The following is a 23,380-nucleotide window of genomic DNA, read 5'->3' as shown; positions in this document are numbered from 1 at the left end:
CACCATTTAAGGACACTACGAACCTGGTGGGAATTCTGCATTTATTTGCATTAACTTCATGGGTACATTAACATATGAGTGAGTCACAGGGTCTGGATCTAAGTAATTTCAAACCATGCCATTAAGCTTCTCTATTATATTTTTGTGTAAAAGTGCATAATAAATAATGAGCCCATCAGATGATTCCATCAGTTTGGTTCATTTGATAAATATAGTACAGGACAAGTGGTAATCAATACTTAGCACTTAGTGCTCTTTCAGCTCGAGAGTGTTTTATGGACGGTACTTAATTTAAACCCAGTTTATCAAACCTGGGTTGGTCAGATTTCACTCCGATTCCCAAAATTGTACAGTAGCATTTGCTGTGATTCAGGATGCTCAGGAATGGAGTTTTCAGAATAAATCAAGAAAACCTTTGACTTTGTAACTACATTCTGGACCTCTGGATCTTGATCATAGTTTAAAATTTTATAGAATTATATAATCGTTTAGGTTGGAAAAGACCTTTAAGATCATTGAGTCCAACCATTAACGTAGCACTGCCAAGTCCACCCCTAAACCATGTCCCTATATGCCACATCTACACATCTTTTAAGTACCTCCAGGGATGGTGATTCAACCACTTCCTTGGGCAGCCCAGCCCGTTCCAATGCTTGACAAGCCTTTCAGTGAAGACATTTTTCCTAATATCCAATCTAAACCTCCCCTGGCACAACTTGAGGTCATTTCTGAGGCCATTTCCTCTCATCCTGTTGCTTGTTACTTGGGAGAAGAGACCGACCCCCACCTCGCTACAACCTGCTTTCAGGTAGTTGTAGAGAGCCATAAGATCTCCCCTCAGCTTTCTTTTCTGCAGACTAAACAACCCCAGTTCCCTCAGCCGCTCCTCATAAGACTTGTGCTCCAGGCCCTTCACCAGCTTTGTTGCCCTTCTCTGGACATGTTCCAACACCCCAACGTCTTTCCTGTAGTGAGGGGCCCAAAAATGAACACCATATTTGAGGTGCAGCCTCTCCAGTGCTGAGTACAGGGGGAAGATCGCTGCCCTAGTCCTGCTGGCCACACTGTTTCTGATACAAGCCAGAATGCTACTGGCCGCCTTGGCCTCCTGGGCACACTGCTGGCTCATATTCAGCTGGCTGTCAACCAGCACCCCCAGGTCTTTCTCTGCCAGGCAGCTTTCCAGCCACTCTTCTCCAAGCCTGTAGCATTGCATGGGGTTGTTGTGACGCAAGTGCAGGACCTGGCACTTAGCCTTGTTGAATCTCATACAGTTGGCCATACAATTGGTCTAGTAGGTTGCTAACCATTTCCCCTTGGATTATGGGGGCTTCATTCTGCTCCCTGTCCCTGTCTTCCAGCTCAGGGGGCTGGGTACCTGGAGAACAACTGGTCTTACCGTTAAAGACTGAGGCAAAGAAAGCATTAAGTACCTCAGCCTTTTCTTCAGCCTTTGTCACTATGTTTCCCCCCGCATCCAGTCAAGGATGGAGATTCTCCTTAGCCCTCCTTTCGTTGCTAACGTATTTATAGAAACGTTTTTAATTGTCTTTTATAGCAGTAGCCAGATTAAGTTCTAGCTAGGATTTGGCGCTTCTAATTTTCTCCCTGCATAACCTCACGACATCCTTATAGTCCTCCTGAGTGGCCTGACCCTTCTTCCAAAGGTCATAAACTCTCCTTTTTTTTCCTGAGTTCCAGCCAAAGCTCTCTGTTCAGCCAGGCCAGACTTCTTCCCCACTGGCTCATCTTTTGGCACATGGGGACAGCCTCCTCCTGCACCTTTAAGATTTCCTTCTTGAAGGATGCCCAGCCTTCCTGGACTCCTTTGCCCTTCAGGACTGCCTCCCAAGGGGCTCTGTGAACCAGGCTCCTGAACAGGCCAAAGTCTGCCCTCCAGAAGTCCAAAGTGGCAGTTCTGCTGACCCCTCTCCTTACTTCTCCAAGAATGAAAAGCTCTTATCATTTCATGATTGCTATTTCCAAGACAGCCTCCAACCATCACATCACCCACAAGTCATTCTCTATTTGCAAACAACAGGTCCAGCGGGACTCCTTCCCTAGTTGGCTCCCTCACCAGCTGTGTGAGGAAGTTATCTTCCACACACTCCAGGAACCTCCTAGACCGTTTCCTCTCTGATGTATTGTATTTCCAGCAGACATCTGGTAAGTTGAAGTCCCCCACAATAACAAGGGCTAGCAATTGTGAGACTTCTCCCAGCTGCTCATAGAATATTTCATCTGCCTCTTCATCCTGGTTGGGTGATCTATAACAGACTCCCACCACGATATCTGCCTTGTTGGCCTGTCCCCTGTTCTTGCCCATAAACACTCACCATCATCAAGCTCTAGACAATCAAAACACGCCCTAACATACAGGGCTACCCCACTGCCTCTCCTTCCTTGCCTGTCCCTTCTGAAGAGTTTATACCTGTTCATTGCAACACTCCAGTTGTGCGAGTCATCCCACCATGTTTCTGTGACGGCAAGTATATCATAGTTTTCCTGCTGCACAATGGCTTCCAGCTCCTCCTGTGTGTTGCTCATGCTGCATGCATTGGTGTAGATGCACTTTAGTTGGACTATTGATCCCACCAGCTTTTTGGGGGGAGAAGCCCTAATTCCTATGTGACCATTCTGAGGTGCTTCCACGGTTTCCAACACAGTAACCCTTGCATCTTTGCTGCCTCATGGATCTCCATCCCCTACCTCCACTGAGATGGCAGAGCAAAGGACCTTGCTGGCACACCGTCCCTCAAACATTAGCGTGCCAACCCCAGACTTATCTCTGGCAAGCCTGGTTTTCTTCCTTTCCCCCTTCACATAGAGTCTAAAGCTCTTTCAATGAGCCCTGCTAACTCCTGTGCAAAGATCCTTTCCCCCCTTTGAGACAGGTGCACCCCAACTGTTGCCAGCAGACCCGGTGTCGTGTAAACCAACCCATGATCAAAAAACCCCAAATTCTGCTGGTGACACCAGGCTCGGAGCCAGGTATTGATCTGCTGGCTCTTCCTGTTTCTTCCCTCATCATTCCTTGCAACTGGAAGGCTAGAGGAGAACACTACCTGTGCTCCTGATCCCTTAACCAGTCATCCCAAAGCCCCGAAGTCTCTCTTGATTGCCCTTGTACTTCTTGTTGCAACTCCATCGCTGCTTCCCTGAAAAATCAATAATGGATAATAATCTGAGGGCCGTATCAGGGTAGGAAGCTTTCTCTTCACATCTTCAACCTGGGCCCCAGGGAGACATCAGACTTTCCTAAGAAGTGGGTCCAGTCTGCATACGGGGCCTTCTGGTCCCTTCAGAAGGAGTCTCCTATGACAGTGACCCATTTTTTTCTTTATGGAAGCAGTTTTGACACAGGGCGTAGGCCGACTTAACCTCGGTGACACCTCCAAGCTGGATGAGCCATCGTCCTCGTCATTGTGCGGTTCCACTTGCAGAGCCTCGTACCTGCGCTTGCTGCTGCAGCCTGCTTGTCGCCATTGTCCCCTATCCCTTGAGTCACCTCGTTCAGCCAGGCAGAGAGAGGATAGGGAATCCTCCGTATCACACTGCCTGCCTGCCTGCCATGCCTGTCCCAGGGAAGGTAGGGGGTGATTCTGGTAGTCTCTGTCTCGCGCGCACTCCCTGATACTCCTCAACCCACTTGGCTCCTCCCCAAGCCCTGTCACTAAGCGGAGGAGTTCCTCTCCCTGGGCACGCCTCCCACGGTGTGCTCACTGCTGTCGTCCCATCCCGGCGTAAGAGTGGGGCACAGCCTGCAGCCCGGCACTGGGGTGGCGGCATCTTCCCACTGGAGCTCGCTCTGGGCAGCTGGGTCACTCGTGGTGGGTGCAGAGCTTACAGAGGCCATGGTCTTCTGCCAGGTGGGTACCGTTGCTCCCTGGTCGAGCTGGCAGAGCTTTGGCACCCTTCCTGCGCGCCAACTGCCGCGCCATGCCCTGGTCGCTAGTACTGCCTAAGGGCTTCTTTTAGATGTGGCAGGGGGCATGGCCAACGTTGCTCCTGGCCTGGCCCAGGTCCTGTCAGCCGCTGTTGGGAGAGCTGTGGGCTCCCAGCAGCTCTCTGACCTCCCCCTGAGGTTCTCCCAGTTCAGGAACTGCCCCCTGTGCATTTGTTATATTTCACAGCTGTAAAGAACCCGGCTGGTTGGAAAGCCGCTCTTTCAAACTCTTCTGGTCATAAAGCTGCTGGGAGCTTTTGGAATATCCTGCCTCTTCTTCTTCTTAATGCTTCTTTTTTATGTTTCTTTTGAGGCCCTAGACAAATATTGCGTTTATTATTAAGATTCATAGCATCACAGAATATCTCAAGTTGGAAGGGACCTATAAGGATCCCTTCCTAAGATAATCTTCTCATTCAGTTTCACTCCATCCTCAAGTTTGTGAAATCCTATGGAATTAAGACATGAATTTGACTTGAAAAATTAGTACAGTATGGTTGTTTACCTCTGGCTTGTTCCTGAGCATAAGCATATGCAGCATACCCACTGGTTTTGCTATGTAGTTTTGAAACTACACTTCCCTGTATTTTTTTATTTGTATAAAGGTTGAAGGGGCTATACAGTGGGGCCTGAAGTATGCAGTAGACTGTGATTTTATCTCCAGATTTCTTTGCCTCCCGTGAATCTTTCTATTGCATCAGAATTCAATTTGATATGCGTGAAATGGGGAGGAGGCACAGGTTCCTGGGTATACTTTTTTCATATCATTCACCTTCAGTAGAGTGCAGGTAAATAAATGTATTTCTCTGCAGCATTGTATTGCAGAGGTGCAGAGCATTTAAAATGGTATCAGGGAAATCCAGTTTGGAGGGTTGAGACACTTAATTGCAAAAGAGTAATACTTTTAAGTAGCCATTTTTGTGTTAAGATCAAGCATATTAAAGGGTACACTTAGAAAATGTATTAAAGGAGAGATCTCTGAAGCATGACAATAGTTGTAAATGCATCTGCACTCCGTATGCACCAAACCCAAAATTGCTTTCAAATGGAAGGTCTTACAATACATTTTTTAAACATTAGTAATATTAAAATTCCATGTTCTTTGCAGAGCAATTACACATTGTAAGTGCTTTGACTTTTTTTAAGCAAAGTGTTAAAGCTAGTTGAGGTACAGAAAGAGTAAAAAAGAAACAAAATAAGAGGAAGAAGCGGGGAAAAAGAGCAAGGCTAGATGTCAAAACAAACTTACACCTTCAAAGCCAGGACACAGAGTGAAACTGTCAGTCAGCCTGAGGAAAGTCATAGGAAATAATATCTGAATCACTATTTCTTTCCTTCTCTCTAAAATGTTATTGAATGGCAGTAAAGCAGAAAAGAATGACTGTTCAAAAAATAATGGGGAAATATGTCTTGATAAAGTGTTCTCCCTTCACCAAAAAATGCTGAGGGTGCTCATACAGCTGTCAGAGCCCCCATGTGCTATTTGCATATGTTTTCTAAGGTGGATTAGGTACCAAGCGACACTTCATTGTGCATGTTTTGCATTAGGTCTCTGTTACTCTGTACTCCGGTCATAGGCAGCGCTGGGTGTTCTGTAGCTCAGGACACATTTAAAGCTTGATCATGTTTTTATTTTGGGGGATTTTGTTTATTTTCTGTTGTCTTTACTACAGTGATTGAAATGGGATTGCAGAGGTGTAGTTACAAACGTTAGGCAAGCTGCCCTGGTAGTGTGGCAGAGCCTGGTAGACACCAATTCTGTCCTGGTTCTCCTCTGCAGGAAGTACTAGTCCGTTGTCTGAAGTGGTCTATGATTCACAGTAATAAATTTGAAACATTTTTGTCTTGCACGTAGTATGCATGAAATCAGTCTGAAGTTATTAGTTGCTCAAAATGTTCTTCATTAGCTAAACGATGGCAAAATGTTTGTGACCATTTTAAATGTGAAAATTATTCTACGTATATGATGGTCATCCAGAAGCATTGTCAAACATCCTTCTTGAGCATAAGAATATTAAAACTTGCAGGATTTTCAGAGATGGCTCACAGCTGCCTTTGAGAGTGTATGCAGTGATGCAATATTAGCATTGTAGCCTTTCTGGTTCATTTTTAATATCGTCACCAAATTAAATGTTCTGCCCTCAGCCTTCACTTCTGATAAATCAGTAATTAATGGTACATAGCAGACAAACAGAAACTGAAGCACAGAAAGATGTTAGCCTCCCCTTAGGCAAAGACAGATCATAGAATGTACTGTTCTCCGCAGTAGAGTCCAGTTGTGTCAATTAGTTTTAGACTTTAATTGCATTCAGCTGCACAGGAATTAGAGCTTAGCAAAGGAATTCTGTTACTTCATTCTTGCAAACTTCACAAAAGGGGCTGTTAGAAACCCATTACATGGTTATTTTCATGGTTCTGATGGTTATTTTCATGCACCTGTTGATTGTTTAGAGAGCCCTGTTCCACTGAAAAGCACAGATTGTATATTGCAAAAAAACCTTTGTTCTCTGTTTTTCTGAAGCTTAGTAGATATATAGAGATGTATTAAGCTATAGTTCAATATTGAGTGGGGAGTTAATAATTTAACAAATTGCAATCAGATTGCATTCCTACAACTTAGGACATCATACAAAGAGTTGGTTAGTTTAGATTTCCAATAATAGAGTGGGCTTTCCAGGATTGACTGAGCGTATAGAGTGGTAAGTGAAATAGATGTCCCTGCGGGCATCAAAGATGTACCTGTTCAGTCTCTAACACACCCATGAAGAGAAAATCTAGTTCATCAACTACCACATTATTTTTGCTGACACCTTGCAACAGGTTTTAATATCCATTATTAGGAGGGAAGACAAGTTGCGTTTCAAAGAAATGTCCTCTGTGTATCTACATACCTATTTAAATAATTGTTGGAAGACTTAGAAGATGTAACTATTGTATCTTTAGCTTCTCTTAATGTATTTTCCATTCAGTGGAATGCGCATCTGTTAGAGTGTATTTCTTTCCCCACCATTTACGAAAAGGTGGCTGCATTGGCATATCAGCTGTGTTGATACAGATCTGTAGGGATCGTTAACTTCCTTGGCGGGGCTCCAAGTAATTGGAGCCACAGTCTAATCTCTCCTGTTAGGTGTTCATTGCTACTTCGGTTGGGAAAGATGATTATACTGCAGGCATTTCAATACATTAACTCTTTTTACTTTTTTTTTTACTTTTTTTTTTAACTTTTTTTTTTTACTTTTTTTTTTTTACTTTTTTTTTTACTTTTTTTTACTTTTTTTTTTACTTTTTTTACTTTTTTTTACTTTTTTTTACTTTTTTAACTTTTTTTAACTTTTTTAACTTTTTTTTACTTTTTTACTTTTTTTACTTTTTTTTACTTTTTTTTACTTTTTTTTACTTTTTTTTACTTTTTTTACTTTTTTTACTTTTTTTACTTTTTTTTACTTTTTTTTACTTTTTTTTTACTTTTTTTTTTTACTTTTTTTTTTACTTTTTTTTTTTACTTTTTTTTTTTTTTTAAGTTTTTATGAAGTGTCCAGTAAAATATAAATTTGTCTCTGAGTTTTGGAACTGGATTTCTGCTTCTTTATGATTTCCTTTAATCGGGCATTAGTCTGATGGATCTTGTGAGTCCCAGAGAAACCGTAGGAATGTCAATGTATGGGCAATAAGTCACGAGCCAACTGCTTCCAGTCATATTCTTCCTGCCAACCAACTGCTGAAACATCAATCTTATTTTTAAAAGTGCAGCTTGCAAAGAAATAATTGTGTTCACGTGAGCATGTACCATTATCATAAAAACCACCTAAATACTTTGTAAGTCACTTGCACTTCTGTATGTTACAAAAGTAGCAAATAAATATTCCTGAGCCAAGAAACTATACCCAAACCAAAAATATGTCCAGAGTTGATCAGCGCTCTACTGTTCCTGAAAAATTGACCATCTGGAGCAAGTAGTGGGTAGATCTTGAGAGTCCAGTTGCTAAGAAAGGAAAAATTTACCTCAGGCTTGGAAGGTGGGATGAGCAGAGATGTTCAAAGTCATCAGATACTGGATACTGTCCCAAAGAAAATACAGCAAGACATGTTGCATCGCTCACTAATGCTCAGAATATTGGAAAGTTAATGGTACCTCCATTGTCTCCCTCCTCAAACCCTCTAAGCTATTAGGCATTTGTGGTGATTTTTCTCTTTTTTTTTTTTTTACCACTCTGAACTGCTGTATCTCTCAGAATACTGTAAAAATATATTAATGGAAAGTGATGAGAATATGAAGGTTATTATCGTGCCAGCTGTGAAGCAGCAAGAAGATTATAGAAGAATCTAGAAGAAGTAGCCATCATTACATACTGGAAGAAAAAAGAGGTTGAATTGTGTAATGGGGGCAAAAATCTCATTTAGTCAAAATTCCTTTCAGAAGTCTTTAGGAAGACATCTCTAAATGTGAATCTGAATAAAGTCAGATAGTTCATTTTTTTTTCATTTGCTACAGTACTGAATTCATTATGTGGTGATTTCTTATTCCAAATTTAGACACCATGAAAATGGCTAATCAGAGCTACAAAGACAAGATTAATTGGTGTTAATTTCCAAACATTAGTGTTGGAATTTACTTGGCTTAATATGTCTAGACTTAAAATGATAAGAAATAAGTTGTAGTGATGGAAAAAAATTAAAATAGATCATTCTTACACAGGATAAATGGGGGAAAAATTGGTTAAGTAATAATTTCTGGGATTTTTTTTTTTTAATATTCAGAAAGTTGCTGAAATGGTTTTGCGTCTTATTTATGTTCTTTCAAAATCACCAACTTGATCTACTGACATAGGAGAGTGGATCTCAGATCTTTTAAGGCAGACGTTTCAAAGCTATCATCTTGGCCAATGTAGGGTGATAGCTGCAGAGGTTTTTCTACTGCTTCTGCCTACCATTTGATGAGTACATCCGAATTCATTGCAGTCCTTTAGCTTTTAACATTCAGAAGCTGGTAAAGATCAATCCGTGATTCTGCCATAAAAACAGCTGAAAGGCAGAAGAGAAAAAACAATTGAATGTCAGAGCTGCAATCTTTTTTTTATGCTAACAGCATTTCTTCAGAATAGCACAAAATGGGGAGAGAGAAGTCCGAACTCAGGCTTGATGCTACTTACATGCTTACAAATGATGGGAGGTTTATGAAATCTCATCACCACTCCTGCATCTTCAGGTAACTTTCCAACCTGTTGAATTCAATAGGTGATGGAAAAGAGGAGAAAGTAAAGCAAGAACTCAAAGAAGCAACATGAAGCGCATGTAGAAGGGAAACGCAGGGAAGGGCCTGGTAACTGCTGTAGAAGGAAAATTAAACTCCAGCGGTTGCATTTTCATTTGCGAGGAAGATGCCAAGTACTGCTTGCAGCTTGGTGAGGATGACCTCCAGGAATATCCCTGCAATTTGTAGAAACTCTGAAATGATCCAATAAATAAAACTGTCCCTGCAGGAATAATCTTTCTAGATTTCCAACCTCAGTCTACAGGGGGGTGGAGGGGGAGGAATATAGCAACTAATACAACTTTGAAATGTATTTATACAAATCAAAAACAACTTCTGAAATCTCTATTACTTTCTTGATTAGATACAGGAGAAGCAGATTTAGGGTCCTGGTGATGGCAAATCGTGCACAGCTCATAAAAAGGACTGTCTCTGTAGTAGCTGCCGTATGAATATGAAGTTTGGAGAAGATGGATAAAAATGTGTTTTGCACAGCAATCCACAGTACTCTGTGGAAAGACCCTCTGTTAAATAACAGGATGCTGGTGTTATTTCTTCAGGGGAAAACTGTTTTGCTCTAATTATGAGGAAATAAATGAATTTCAATATGGGTTTGGCTGAAAACGAATCTGAGGCTCCAAGCAGTCTACTGCAGGGTCCTTCTGTAGTATCCCAAATATGAAGGGATGTAATTTGCCCTCTAAGAAAGAAGTTTGCTAAAACTTAAGTCTGAGTTCTGTCTTTTCTTTTAGTCTCCACCTGCAGGAGGGCACTAAGGAGGTTAGTAATTAATGTAAGATGCATAGACAGTGCACAGAAGTAAAGTAAAAGAAGTTGCAGTTAAAATATACTTTACTTTTGGGAGGAAGCATCCATACAGACATTTGCTTCCACTCCTTCCTTGTATTTGTCTTAACATCCTACTTTAAGGAGGACGTTCATCTAAGCCTTAAGCTCTCAGAGATTCTTGTCATTTTTACGTGAAGCAAACTGAAATCTAATCAAGTAAAATCTCTTAAGTTTGGAAATTATATTTGGTTTTTAAAATAATATGTCAACCCAACCATCCAGGCACAAATGTGTTTTAGCACATTTGATTTATCTTGACTGATCAATTTTAATAGGCTAGGTGCTGAAAAAACAAAGTGGCAAAAGTCTTAGGTAGTGTCTTAGGTAGCTTTAAGTTAATACATGTACGGCACAGCTACCTTGTTACTTGACTGACAACAGTTGCTGGGTTTTAGGGTTTTTTTTTTTCCCTTACAGAAAATGTTAGGTGGGGTTTTGTGTTGTGGTTTTTTTTTCTTTTTTGTTTACATACCCCGCGTTTAGTTTTTATACTTTATGAACCAATACTCTGGCATTATAAATACATGCTGATCATTTTGTGTTCTGTTTGATAAAGCTGTTTACTGGCTGAGAGGAAGCAGATGTTGCGGGAGGAAAGTAGTCTTTTGAATTGTAAAAATACCACTGGATATTGAGCTCAGTAGGGAGTGAAAATCCCACTCCTACCAGCTAAGCGTGGACTAGTGCTTGCCTTTACAGGCTGTGAAGGCTGTCCTCGCGTATGCGCTGTGTCTGATGGGGATTGGGGTCCCTTGTTAACCCCCCTCTGCTACGGTTGTCTTTCTATTAGGCTCAGAGTCTTCCAGCAGCGCTGGCTCCTCAGGATCACTGTCACGAATACATCAGCCTCTCCAAAGTGCATCTCTTGTCCCCGGGGTGACAGCCAGCTCTTCAGGCAGCGTCTCCTACCCTGAGAACGGGATGAGTGGCCAGGTGGCCCCCAGCAACACCAGCTATATCATTCTTCCACTTGAAGCTGCAGGGATACCACCTGGCAGTATCCTTCTCAACCCGCACACAGGTCAGTACAATGCTTTCCCACCTGGTACTGCCCTTCAGTGTTTCCCATGTCACCTGGGGAATCAGCAAATTTCTTGTTTCTAGAGATATTTTCCTTGAGGCATTTTTGAGGAAGCAAGTAGCAAATATACACAGAAATGACATGTGGCAGGTTGTTTTTTCAAATCTGCAGGCAAAGCTGGATTGGCTTTCTGAGGCTGTCGTGGTATAGCTGGTGGGAAGTGATACAAAACACACTCCTACGGTCCCAGACAGGATATTCATCTTGTAAAGTCCTGGCACTCCTTGGCTATGATGAATCCTCTGAGATCCCATTAGCTTCAGTAAGGACAGATACTCTTCCATATCAAGCATGCCAAGATAATAGTGCGACCAAAATATGATGTCAAAGTCTTAGAGATTGTGCTTAACAGCAGAATTTCAAAAGGCTTAAAGGCTGCATTTGAATTAGCACTTCAGAGTTAATTTTGTTATGTGAGCTGTGTGATTAGCAATTTTATTTAAATTGGAAGTTTTGTGATAAGAGCAAGTTGTAATCTCTTCAATTCCTGGTAGTTAGCAGCACTGCAGTGCACAAACGAGGCGCTTGCAGTCACCGAAGCACTGTGGACACTTCAGAAACCACTCAGCTTGAACTTCTGTGTTTGCTGAAAGTTTAAGGCAATTTCTTACCTCCTTGGTCCAGACAAAGTCCAGATCATGTTACACTATTACTCCCCACAGTATTGTACTGACAGCATTAAAAACGTTCAGGGAAGTTGAGCCTGTGATGCTTCTTCAGTGATTTGGACTATTTCAGTGACCGTGACTAGCCGTGCTGTCAACCTTTGCTGAGTTACGCTGGGTTTAAAATAACAAAACCTACAGTGAAATGTATTTTCCATTATACTGGGAGCTGAGAGTTGAACTCAAAAATATTTTTCCAGAATCCTTAATAGAACATTCAGGAGCTTTTTATTTGTGGATTTTTGTTTCTAACCAGTATTTTATGTATATTACACCCCTGTGTTCCAATATTTTGGTGCAAATCTGTAAAGCTTATTTGTGAGTCCACAGCTAAAAGTACTTTTTTTTTTTTTGTCAGAATTCAGTCAAGAAAACCTGAAAGATGCAGCATGTAAGAAAACACAGCCTTGACAGACTATTAAACCAAGCTTTCCACAGATATTTGGAGATGGTAGTACCTGGGGCTGATGATTATATATCAGCGTATATGAAGTTAGGGAGGAGTTCTTGTTTGTTTAGATTCAAATGTGCTAAGTTCTTTCCAGAGAGGTGACTTAGTAGCTTGCAAAAACTTGTACTTTTCTAAACTCTTTACTATTTATGTGTACTTTTTTCAAGTGATTTCCTTATTGACATGAGAGCCTAATACCGTCAGTGTAAATGGGGATTTTGGACATTTCTTAAAAACTCAGTTAGGGGAGAGGACAGAATGCGAGGTGGGCATAGGACAAAACCCATCATTATTAATTTACTTATTTCTGTTGTTCTGGTAGTTGACAGTTCATCTGTAACACTGGAATTTCTTGGTCAATACTGAAGAAGGCATTTTGTGTGCTATGTGGTCTGCTTCCATGCAGAAGTCATCCATAATTCAGGTGATAGGACTGAGAGAAACAAATGAAAGGAATCACTGCTGCTTTGAGCCCACCAGCAGCTGAGAGGTTATGCTCGTTCCTGGCCGTGGCAAAGACAAGCCAGAAGAGCTGTTTAAGAGGAACATCTCCTACATCTGTATTGTCAGTTTAGCAATTTGCAGCAGCTAGCTCATATTTTTCCCTGGTACCTAGGGAGTCTTTTTCTGCTATAGGTATAATGCCTTTCAATACTGTCACTAGACCAGAGTGCCTCGTTTTCCCTCCTACCGTGCCTCATTGTCTGCAGAGACATCACTGAGAGCTCCATGTGTGTTAGTATGTTTAACATTCAGGGAGCAAGTGGTTTTGTGTATATATAATTTTGTGTTTCTTTCAAACCTTGTTTATTGTTTCTGTAGCTCCCTTGTAAATACATACATAGTAAAGAAAATGGAGGGAGCAGATTCTTTTAGAGGCTGAAATTCTTGTCTCAGACGTATAGCTTCATGCTGCTACTTGTGCTGGAAGTCAGGCTATACTGCAGTGTCTACCATTTTTTTAACATGCAGCAAAAGACATGCTGCAAATTTGCCACTCTTTGGGCTCAGAATATCTGCATCTTATTAGAGTAACATTACAAAAGAAGCTCCATAGGGAGGAGGCTTAGATTGCTGGATGCTGTGATCGACTATCAAAGTGATGGATGCTGTCAGAAACATAGATGAAGAGAAGACAGTTTAAAGAAGAGGAAAAAGGAGCTTTGTCTCCCGTAATGAATAGATTTTCTTTCCCTATGTAACACCATTCTTTAGCTCTTCTCCTCTTGCAGAGTGGCTACTTCCAATCTTTTTCTCTCTTTTGATCATAGTGCCACGTCCTTTAAAGATCTTTGCTTCCTTTTGCACTACATAGTCACTGACTGTGCAAGCCTCTAATGGCATTCACAGATGCTGTCAGTATCTCCCTGCTCTGATTATACCTTTCAGCTCCTTCTCAGGTGTTGGCAATCCACACTTTCTCTTCCATATCTGCAGTTTCCATTGTTTCCTCTCCTCTGCTTTACCCTTCTCCTACCCCAGATAGAGAAGCTTCTTGCTTGCTTTGGGAAAACACCATTTATGTGGCTATGCTGTTTTACTCTACTCTCCATTTCACCCGCTTCACCAGTCTGTTTTACCCTTTAAAGCATTTCTCTTGACATGTTCTCTGGCTTAACCCCCTTTGACAATTTAAGAGCATTTACATTTCAATCTTACTCCTTTAAATGACATTGCAATCTTTGCCCTTCTATCAGAGCCACAGTTCGTAGCTTACAAATGTCTTCCCTGTTACCATCTGATCTCTCCTTTTCATTTCTTATTTCAAGATTTCTTCATGAAAGGTCTTGGGTTTTTTTCATCTTCAAAAGCATTGCTGGACCTTTTCTCTTTCAGTTCTCTCATCCTTCCCTGAGCCACAGGAAGTGCTCTTTACAGCTTCCCTTGAGTGCCTGGCGCAGGCTTCGGGAGCCTGTTACCCTGTTCACCCAGTCTGACTTCCCCAGTCTCCTAAAGTGCTTCTGGAGCCTGAGACTCCCAAATCTAGGGCATCCATGCCATTGTCACCCAGTGTGTTCAGGGCAAGAAGCAGGAAATCAGCTAGTGGACAGAACTGCCCCGTGCTTCTCTTCCACTCAAATCATGACCTTTCTCACTGTGAGTGTGAGACATGCCCAGTATAATATGGCAACTTCATCCAGAAAGTCTTGATGCTTTAGAAAGAGAAGGCAAGGTTTCTTTAGCCAGTGCTCCTCATACATTTCTGACCATGATTAATAAGAGGGAGGAACTGAAAGGCTGAGGAGTAGATGGAACAGGTAGAGATGCTTGTGGTATACAAATCAGAAGTTCATTATTTCACTGTTGCTCTCAGTCACTGAATTGCTCCAGGTCTCCCATTGTATCTCAGATATTCATACTTTAGTTACCTACTTTAAATGTTATCACTTCATTGCTAAAATTCCTTTTTTCTCATGGAAACATCTGTAATTCCTTTGATTTATGAATTTATGATGGAAGTGAAGAGAGAACTGAGGTCATGGAAAACATTTTCCCTACAGAGAAATACCACTTCTTTTTTGTTTGTAAGACAATGACTTGGGTAAACTTTAAAAAAAAAACCAAACAAACAAAAAAACAAAACAAAAAAAACCAACAACATTGCTTTTGCAAGGTTACTTCCCCCAGCTAAAATATCTGTAGCAAAAATAGTTCAGCAACTTAGTAGAACTTTGGACAGAATTTGTCCTGTATTTAAGAGATCTTCAAAGACATCTTCAGTGTTTCTTCCTTGATAATTTCCAGTGCTGCCTCCTCTAATTACATGGGGCACAGCTCTCAAAAGTACAGCACTATGTTATTAGAATGTGTAAATAAATCAGTAACAAGAGTGGGTTTGGGTTTTTTCCTTTCCATACAAACTACAGTGTGTCAGGAGTAGTTGTGTATGCTTGACCGCTATTGCGTGGCAATAAAATATATGTGAATATTCTCTACCTCCAGTGTTTGCTCCAGAGTTCAATTCTAGTAGTAACTGATTCATCATTGAATGACTTCAAGTAACCACAGCATCTGAATCATCTTATAGCCATGGTAACCTTCCACCCATTCTTTGGAAAGTCATACTGCCAAAACAAGTATCTCCTATCTGCCTTGCCTGGAAAAAAAAAAACCACAAAAACCAAAAAAACCCGTAGCTGATGCCTTAATGAGGCGTTGAGAGTGATGAGCACTTTACAGTTGTAGCAGGTCAGCTAAAGACTGATCAGTTAAAGCAAGGTTGTATGATTTCATACAGAAAACAGTACGTTCTTAAAAGTGTTGAGCAAAGGCAGGGTGTTTTGTTTCAGGTCAACCGTTTGTAAATCCTGATGGAACACCGGCAATATACAATCCTCCCAGTGGCCAGCAGACGATGAGGAGCCAGATGGTGGGACAGTCTCAGCAGCAGCCTTCATCCCAGCAGCCTCAGCAGGTTCAACAGCCACAGCAGCAAATGGCAAGTCACCTTGTTACGCAGGTAGGTGTGGTGGCCGTTGGAAAAAGAGAAGAAGCTCTCAGGGATACGAAGGATGACATAAAGGGTAGGAGGGAAGGATGCAGCTAGGCAAAATATCAGAACGTTTTTCTTTTCTTTTGAAAGAAATGGGGCCCATGATCTGTATTTTCAACGTGGATGAAACAGATGGAGAGGGAAGATTCCTTTTTCACGTCCATCTAAAGGATGGTTTCATTTTTAAAAGGGCTGTTAAGTGAGTTGGTGTATGTCTACATAAATTTATATTGCAAAAATTGCCCCTAAGTGAAAGCTGAAGCATTCATTCTCAAACTAATGCAGTCTGTATTCTCCCCAAAGAGACAGGGACCTTTCCCTGTCCTTTTCAACAGCAGTGGGATTGAGTCAAAGAATCAAGTACAACAAGTGCAACACAGGGCTCTACAAACTCTTCCATGTCTGGCTATATCAGACCCAAGCTGTGGGTAGCCCATTCTCTGAGCACCCCTGGCCATGACCCTGCTCTAAGCTAGAAGCTCTGGAGCTACAAGCTCTGGAGCTATAGCAGAAGGGAAGAGCAGCGTAGTTTGGGCATGGTGCCACGGTATGTCAGCTCTCTGGCCCCTGGGCCAGCCGTGGCGTGTGGCCAGCCATGACCGAGCATGGGCAGCAGGGTTTGGGTCTGGTTCAGACTTAATTTTGTGGATTGTGTGCCTGGTTTCCCAGAGCAGGCTGAGGGAAGTATTCAAGCAAGAATCCTACATCCTGCTTACTCGCAGAGCAGCCAAGATCTACTGTGGTTCTTGTGTGGCTTTATAATTTGGCACAGTTTCATCCCAGGTCACCCAGAAATACAGTGTTTAAATTCAGTGAAGTTGGTTTGATTTTACCGGGTTTGGACTTATGTGTTTGTGGCTCTTATTTCTTGATTTGGTCTTAGCAGTTTTAGAGGATGGAGGTAGTACCAAACCTGTGTAAGTCTCAAGTTAAATGAGAGATTAAAATGAAAGGAATAGTAAAGCAATTCTAAGGTAATAGTGCTGTAGAAAATTGTTCTTTCACTTAGATAAACATCTCCTCCAAGCTGACAGGCCTGTTGATAATTCGCAGTCTGTTCTTTGTCAATTTTTTTTTAGCTATTGTGTTCTGCCAAAGCAGCTTTACAGTCATTATTCCTTTGCCTATGACACGCTCAGAGTTAAATCAGTCATTATCAGCAAAATTCAAATATGTACTCATACTGTGCTGTTCTTCCATTTTATCTACGTAAATTAAATGTAGAATCATAATTTGGCTTTGCCTCACTTCAGTAATAAGAAGGTTTAGCTGTGGCTTTATTTAATCTAACAGCCATCAAACATATGAAAATAGGCAGAAAAATCTGTAATAAAGAATTGTTTGGTTTAAGGCTAAAATGAAGACTAAAATCAGTACCTGACCTCTTGTACTTGGGCTGGCGATGAGTCACCTGCATTTTCAGAGCTCTGTTTGAGACCTTTGATCTCAGCAACAGAGGTGGTGGTGGTTGTTGTTGTTATCTCTCACTAAGTAGGTTGTATTTATTGTCTTTCACTGTGTTTATTTTGCAGCCTGTTCAGGCAATGCAGCCATCTTCTCAGTCAGTCCAATATCCAGCAGTTTCTTACCCTCCCCAGCATCTCCTGCCAGTCTCTCCAACGCAGCAGTTTTCTGTGGTACTAAAGATTTTTATTTTTTTTTTTTCTTTCCTTGAAGTTGAAGTTGGGGGTGTGAGCATGAGTATGCCCGAGAGCCTCTGGGGAGCACTGCGAGGGGTGTCCCATGTGAAAGCCCCTTCTAAATCCCCGTTTGCCTTAACGCTTTTGGTACTGACAAGCATTTTGTAAGAGCATTCCCACTGATTCTGGTTATCTAACCTGAAGAATGATGTTAGGAGCAGGGCTCTCTACCTGGTTAGCAGAGCCTCCAGAAAAATGTTTTGTTGTGCCTGTGATAGGACCTTTTGTCTCCCTACTTTATGGCGAGGGAGCTTAAATTGCTAACTTGGGCATTTGAGATTTGGGTTATCCCCCTTTTATGTCCACAAAGACTGAAGAAGAGACCTCTAGAAATCATTATTTTTTATTTTATATTATTTTATCAGTATAATAAATCCACTGCCTGGATTTATTCCCTGATGATACCAGAGCACTTGGAAAACAGAGTAGCAGTGAACCAGCTGCAGAAGGTGTGGTACGCTATGCATCATTGCAGAGCATCGATGGACATCTATAATAAAAATAAATAGAGTGCTCTTCCAGAGTCTGAGTCTGGCTTGGTGCTTCCAGGGCTAAGATTATATTGTTGTAAAATGAAGCTGACATTTTAAGAGGCACTACAAGATTTTTTTTCTGTTATTTTTCTCTCTTGCTCTGGTAATCTTGTTTATGACTGATTTTTTTCCCAAGGTAGAGATGTCACATAGTTATAGTAAGAGATGGGAACAAAGCTGAACAGGTCCTTGCAGCTAAAATAATGTTATTAATGCCTGGTAGATGAGCAGTACCATTTAAAGGACAATTTAAAATGTTCCATGATGAACAGAAGTTGCATATCTCTGTGCTAATTCCCTTGAAAAGTGTCTTGCAGGCATCTCAGGTTGTTCTACTGATAGTCATAGGGAGGCTGATGTTTTTAGTGGCTAATTTAATAGTGAAGCTTCACCTAAATTAATGTCTTCAATGTACATTACATTATAAACACAATGTGTGACTTATAGGGTTTTGAAGCTCTTGGTCTCTGTTGTGCAAATCCAGAGACATTCCAGGCTCAGTGAAGTTTCTCGTAGAATCTGTTTGCAGTCATTCACCATCCAGGTAATGAATATCCTAGCTTTTTAAAGAAACAACTTCAGACAGACGACTTATGTGCCTGAATGTGGATGTGGGATGATGGTAAAGTTAATAGCATTACTTTCTTACACCACCTGAAGATCTTCCAGGAGTGTTTAAAATGTTGGCCCATGGTATCTGCTCTCAGAGTGGGAGGGTGAGTCTCTGTGCAGTCTCTGGCAGTGCTTTCTATAAACAAATTTTTTTTTTCTATTTTGAAGTTTCCTGCCAGTAAATACATTGTGCAGGATGGTTTTGGAGAATGAACACCACAGGGATGCAAGCAAAATCGAAGAGGCTTCTTTTAAAAAATAGCATGGATGTTCTAAATGAAAAGCATTTTTATAGTGCTTATTCCCTATCCATGAAGGGGGTATAAGGAAGGGACCATAATCTGCATATTAGCACATGATGGAGTTTTATGCTGGATTTATTGCCGTATGTAGTATGTTTTCATGTTGAGTATTTAAAAGTCTTACGATAAGGGCACAAATGAAGATGCATAGAACCACATTTGTAAATCTTCAACCGTAACAGAATAAACTTGAGAGCATTGATTGGTATGGATCTTTTTGCAAGACTGAACAGATACTGTCTAGAATCTTTGTATCCTTACCAGCATGTAATGAGACTTAGGTCCATTGACTTTATTGGGTACATTCTTCCTACCATAGATTTATTTTATCCCCCTCCAGTCAAATAAAGTACTTGTTTCTTTCCAACACTGGATAAAAAGCCTTGAAATAGCAACTGAAGGCTTAGCTTTTTTTGCCTTCTCTACAACCTCGGATTTTCAAAACAGTCCAAAAAGGAAAAGGTCTGCACCTGAATCCTACTGAATTCCTCTTGGGATCATTTTGAAACACAAGTGAAATTACCAGCTTGTGTTTGGCCGAGGAATTCTGTTGGGGGGGGAAGAGGTACTCATAACATTATTTTCATGCCCTTTATATTTAAAATGTCTTATTTTGAACACTGTAAAGTTCACTTGTCATTTTGGAATAAAGGGGGGGGGGGCAGGGTAAAAGCCAAAATAATTGGCTTTTCTGCCAAGCGATGCCATTCACCTTGCAGTCTGGAAGTCTTTGTCAAAGCATTTATAGTGATTTTCATTTTAATTGCCTCAATTTTTGTAGATATCCGTGCAAAATTTGGCACATATTTGAGCTGAATGATTCCTTTCCCCCTCATGCTCCATTTGAACCTTTTTTGTTTTGCTAATTTGCGTTTCTACCGCAGACATCATGTCTATATCATTTTCTACTGCCTTTTGCCCTGCAGCGAGATGACATCACAACACAGTTTAACCAGATGAGCTTAAGTCGTCAGTCATCAGGAGACAACCCCGAATCACCTTCTGGTCCTGTCTACCCATCGCCTATCTTGCAGCAGCCTGCCCAGCAGACGGGTTACATTATGGCTTCCCCAAGTCAGCAGCTTCCCCCAGGAGGCTTTACAGGTTCAGGTCCACCAGTATCCCAGCAAGTGCTGCAGCCACCACCACCGCCCCAGGGCTTTGTGCAACAACCACCGCCACCTGCTCAGGTAGGCAAAACCTTTGCTACCGGTTTGGCATGGTGCTCATTATAACATCAGAAAGAGAATATAAACAAATGATCCAGATTCTAGATATTTTACTTTTTTTTCACCTGCCCTAGTAAAAGCTTAGCAGATTTTTAGGCAGCAGGATACTTGCAAGGCCTCTATCATTTCCTGGGTTTCAGCAATTCCTTCCCTATCCTCAAACCATTTTCTGAACATATGTTCATACTCTAGGACACATCTGCACATGACTATGAAGGAGGAGGGTGACTAAATATCCATAATCTTTTTTCCCCATATACATACCAAAAGAGCAACATGCACATCAGGCCAGGTAGTCGTTAATCATATTTAATTGACTCGAACATGTGAGAAGTCACAGATCAGTAATTTTAACTGTCTTCCTGAAGACTGATTATGTTTTACTGTTCACTACCAAACATCTCTACTTGTCTCCTGGGTACCTTTACAGAATATTGAAAGTGATTACTGTCAAGAAGTAAAATGCACAGATGACTTTCTGGCCCATTTTCAAGGCATACACTTTAAAAAGCCGAATTTCGTTATCCAATTATAGATAACTTCATTTAAACTCTACTTTAAAATGGTATTAATAGTATTTCTCCTGTCTTCATTTTATCCTTTGGAAGAAAATACATACAAAATAACATAAAAAAACTTCACTGTTTCTTTTAACATAGAAGTAGTATAAACCTTACTGGTTTTTTTGTTTGCCACTTCTTACTGAAAATTTCCAGTTGTGTTTGTTAATGGGGTTCTTTATTGCCACAGTAATGAAGAATTTATACTGTTATAATGTTTTAAGTGGGCCAGAGATCTAGTTAATTAGATCACTAATTAACAATAAAAGAAATCCGAAGACTACTGGATGCTCACATCCCATAGAGGACTGTGATATCCACAGTTTCTGTAGTGAGAAACTATGCAGCTATTTTTTCTGAGAGAAAAGGCTTGCAAAAAATAATTTTTAAGGAGCTGAAGTTCAATATAATGTGATATTTTTTTTGTAAATTGAAAATATTCCTAGAAAAAGATTTCACTGTTTGCCAAACGTAGCTTTTAAAAAAAAAAAAAAGGCAGGGGGGAGGAAAAAAAGGACCTGAAGAGCAGAATCCCCTGATGAATCCATCTCCCCATCTAGATTGTCTCCTAAGCAAGTAAGTAGAGGCTGTCCAGGCTTCTCTCCTCATGTACAACCCCCCGGTGCCCTTAATGTTTTCAAGCATCATTTAATCAAACCTCACGACACTTCCAGTGAACCAGATAAATGCGAGCACCTCCATTTTACAAGCTGTCACCAAAGCGATGCGTTTCCCAGCCCTGCCGTCCGGGGTTTGCTGAGGAAGCTAAGGGGGCTGCAGCATCGTGCTGCCTGCTGTGGTGGGGGACCCCGCGGGGCCTCTTCTCGCCCACATCAGGTGAGCCCAATATTGCAGCCCACCCTGGGCTCTCTGCTAGACCCCCCCCTCGGTTGACCTTGTAGAGGCTGGTTCTGTGGGTTTGCCTGCAGCTCTGGAGAACGTGTGGCTGAGCCTTCATCGCCTGGGGTGGGAGCATTGGATTTCACCCTTCTGTGTGGCAGCAGGGTGCAGGGTTTTCATTCTGTCTGGCGTACAGTGTTACCTTGTGAAGCTGTTTTCCCTCATTGATACTTGCTCTGGTGCTACTGGAGAGGCAGATTAACTTCTTCAGAGGAGAAGTGATGTGGAGGTGCCTTTTCATATATAGGTTGGTATAGGACCAGTACCATACTGGTGTGTCTAATGGCCACTGTGTCTCTGTCCGTACCCCAAATACGGGATGTACAGGTGCTTTCCTTCTATGTTGTAACAAAGTGGAAAGTTGCCGAGGGCAGAACAGTATCTTTTGGGTTTGCAGCAACTTCAGTTATTTCACTGGGGAATGGTTTGTCCTCGGGGGGTGTAGAAAGGTGAGAAATTCAGCGCTGTCAGCTTCCTCTGCATCCGCTGCACCGCGCACACCTTTCATCTCCAGCTTTTCGCTATTCCAAAAAAATCCGTGTCGGATACCTGTGTGGAAGAGGGTGTGGGGGGCTCAGTCTCTGCTGCTCACGTCCCCATACCGTGAAAGCACAGTGGCCTCGGTCTGCAGGGAGGGAGAGGAGGCAGCAGCTCTCTGCATCCACATATGCAGATGGGAACTTCTGATTGACGTTTCAAGTTCGAATTCATTCTCTTCAGCCCCAGAGCGTGGTACGGTGGTTTGGATACTACTTGTAGCACATGTATGGCAAATAGGGGATCCCTCTTATAAAAAGATGAGCGAAGCCTTGGGAAATAGTAGTTCCACTGTAGTTCCTAACAGATCAGCTTTCTGTGCAGGGCAGCTAGACCCCGACTCCCTATTCTGCCCATGGAAAAACTTCACTGTGGCTCTTGGCAATCTGAATCACCTCTTACTCTTTTGGGCTTAGGTGCAATAGTAATGCTGCTCTCAGATGCCAAAGCAGGTGGTCTGAGACAGGCTAAAAAAAAAATAAATTAAAAAAAAAAGAGCAATAAGGATGGTAATGCATGCAAAACATTATGTGATGCATTAATCAACACAATCAATGTAAAACCACTTTTATATCTTAAATGTTGCTATTGCATTTCTACCAGTAAAAAAGAGGCTTGACTCTAATGGCTAATTAGTTCCTGTAAATGCACTGCTGATAGGTTCCTACTAGGTTGGCTGTGGTGCCCTGTATACTGTTGGAAAATAGCAGTGAAAACATGGGTGGAGGTCCTGTGAGTATGATTGTTTCTTTTGGGAGCTGCAAGGAGGAGAAAGAAATGCTTACCAAGCCTACAAACCCAATGGTACTGCATTTAAATTATTAGCTTTTGTATTAAAGTTCAATTAAATGTGGCTCTACAGCTGCTCTCCAAGAGTCTCTCTCCCAGTCTGTATCAAAGCAGAAGAAGACTGAGTTTGAAATGACATGCCTAAGAAGTGGTGAGAGGACCCCTTACGTTTCTTCTGCTGGCTTCTTTTATCACAGCTATTCCCCAGCTTGACAACAGAGTTATGATTTAATAACCTGAAAATAATGATCCGTCTTTGTTCAGCCAATTGGAAAAAAAAAAAAACAAACCAAAAAAAACCAAAACCCCCAACCATTAGTCTGGGTTTCCTGAAAGGGACTTTTAGCAGCAAATGCCTGTTTGCTTTCTGTATCACAAATAGCAAACGCACATCTTGACTTTCTCTATTTTCTTCTATTTTCAATTTTCTTCTCTTTCCAGTGGTTCTTCTATAGCACTTATGGGCCCAGGCACTTCAACAA

General features: G+C 41.5%; 1 protein-coding gene across 29 annotated transcripts in view; it reads left to right on the top strand.

Annotated features, from left to right (window-relative positions):
- The window catches only part of ARPP21 (cAMP regulated phosphoprotein 21), a 205,629-nt gene that overhangs the window by 138,461 nt on the left and 43,788 nt on the right, over nucleotides 1–23,380 (top strand). For 23 of the 29 annotated variants that reach the window (XM_069809821.1, XM_069809851.1, XM_069809841.1 and 20 more), the window contains 4 exons: nucleotides 10,837–11,067; nucleotides 15,534–15,703; nucleotides 17,269–17,373; nucleotides 19,810–20,073. In XM_069809821.1, coding sequence (XP_069665922.1) covers nucleotides 10,837–11,067; nucleotides 15,534–15,703; nucleotides 17,269–17,373; nucleotides 19,810–20,073 — 770 coding nt within the window. The remainder of the gene's footprint in view (nucleotides 1–10,836; nucleotides 11,068–15,533; nucleotides 15,704–17,268; nucleotides 17,374–19,809; nucleotides 20,074–23,380) is intronic. The other 6 variants (XM_069809930.1, XM_069809926.1, XM_069809911.1 and 3 more) reach the window with 3 other exon arrangements.

This window comes from Haliaeetus albicilla, chromosome 2 (assembly GCF_947461875.1).
Source record: "Haliaeetus albicilla chromosome 2, bHalAlb1.1, whole genome shotgun sequence".
NCBI classification, from domain to species: domain Eukaryota; kingdom Metazoa; phylum Chordata; class Aves; order Accipitriformes; family Accipitridae; genus Haliaeetus; species Haliaeetus albicilla.
Note: the sequence above shows the minus strand (reverse complement) of the source record. Positions and strands in the feature narration are given on the sequence as shown.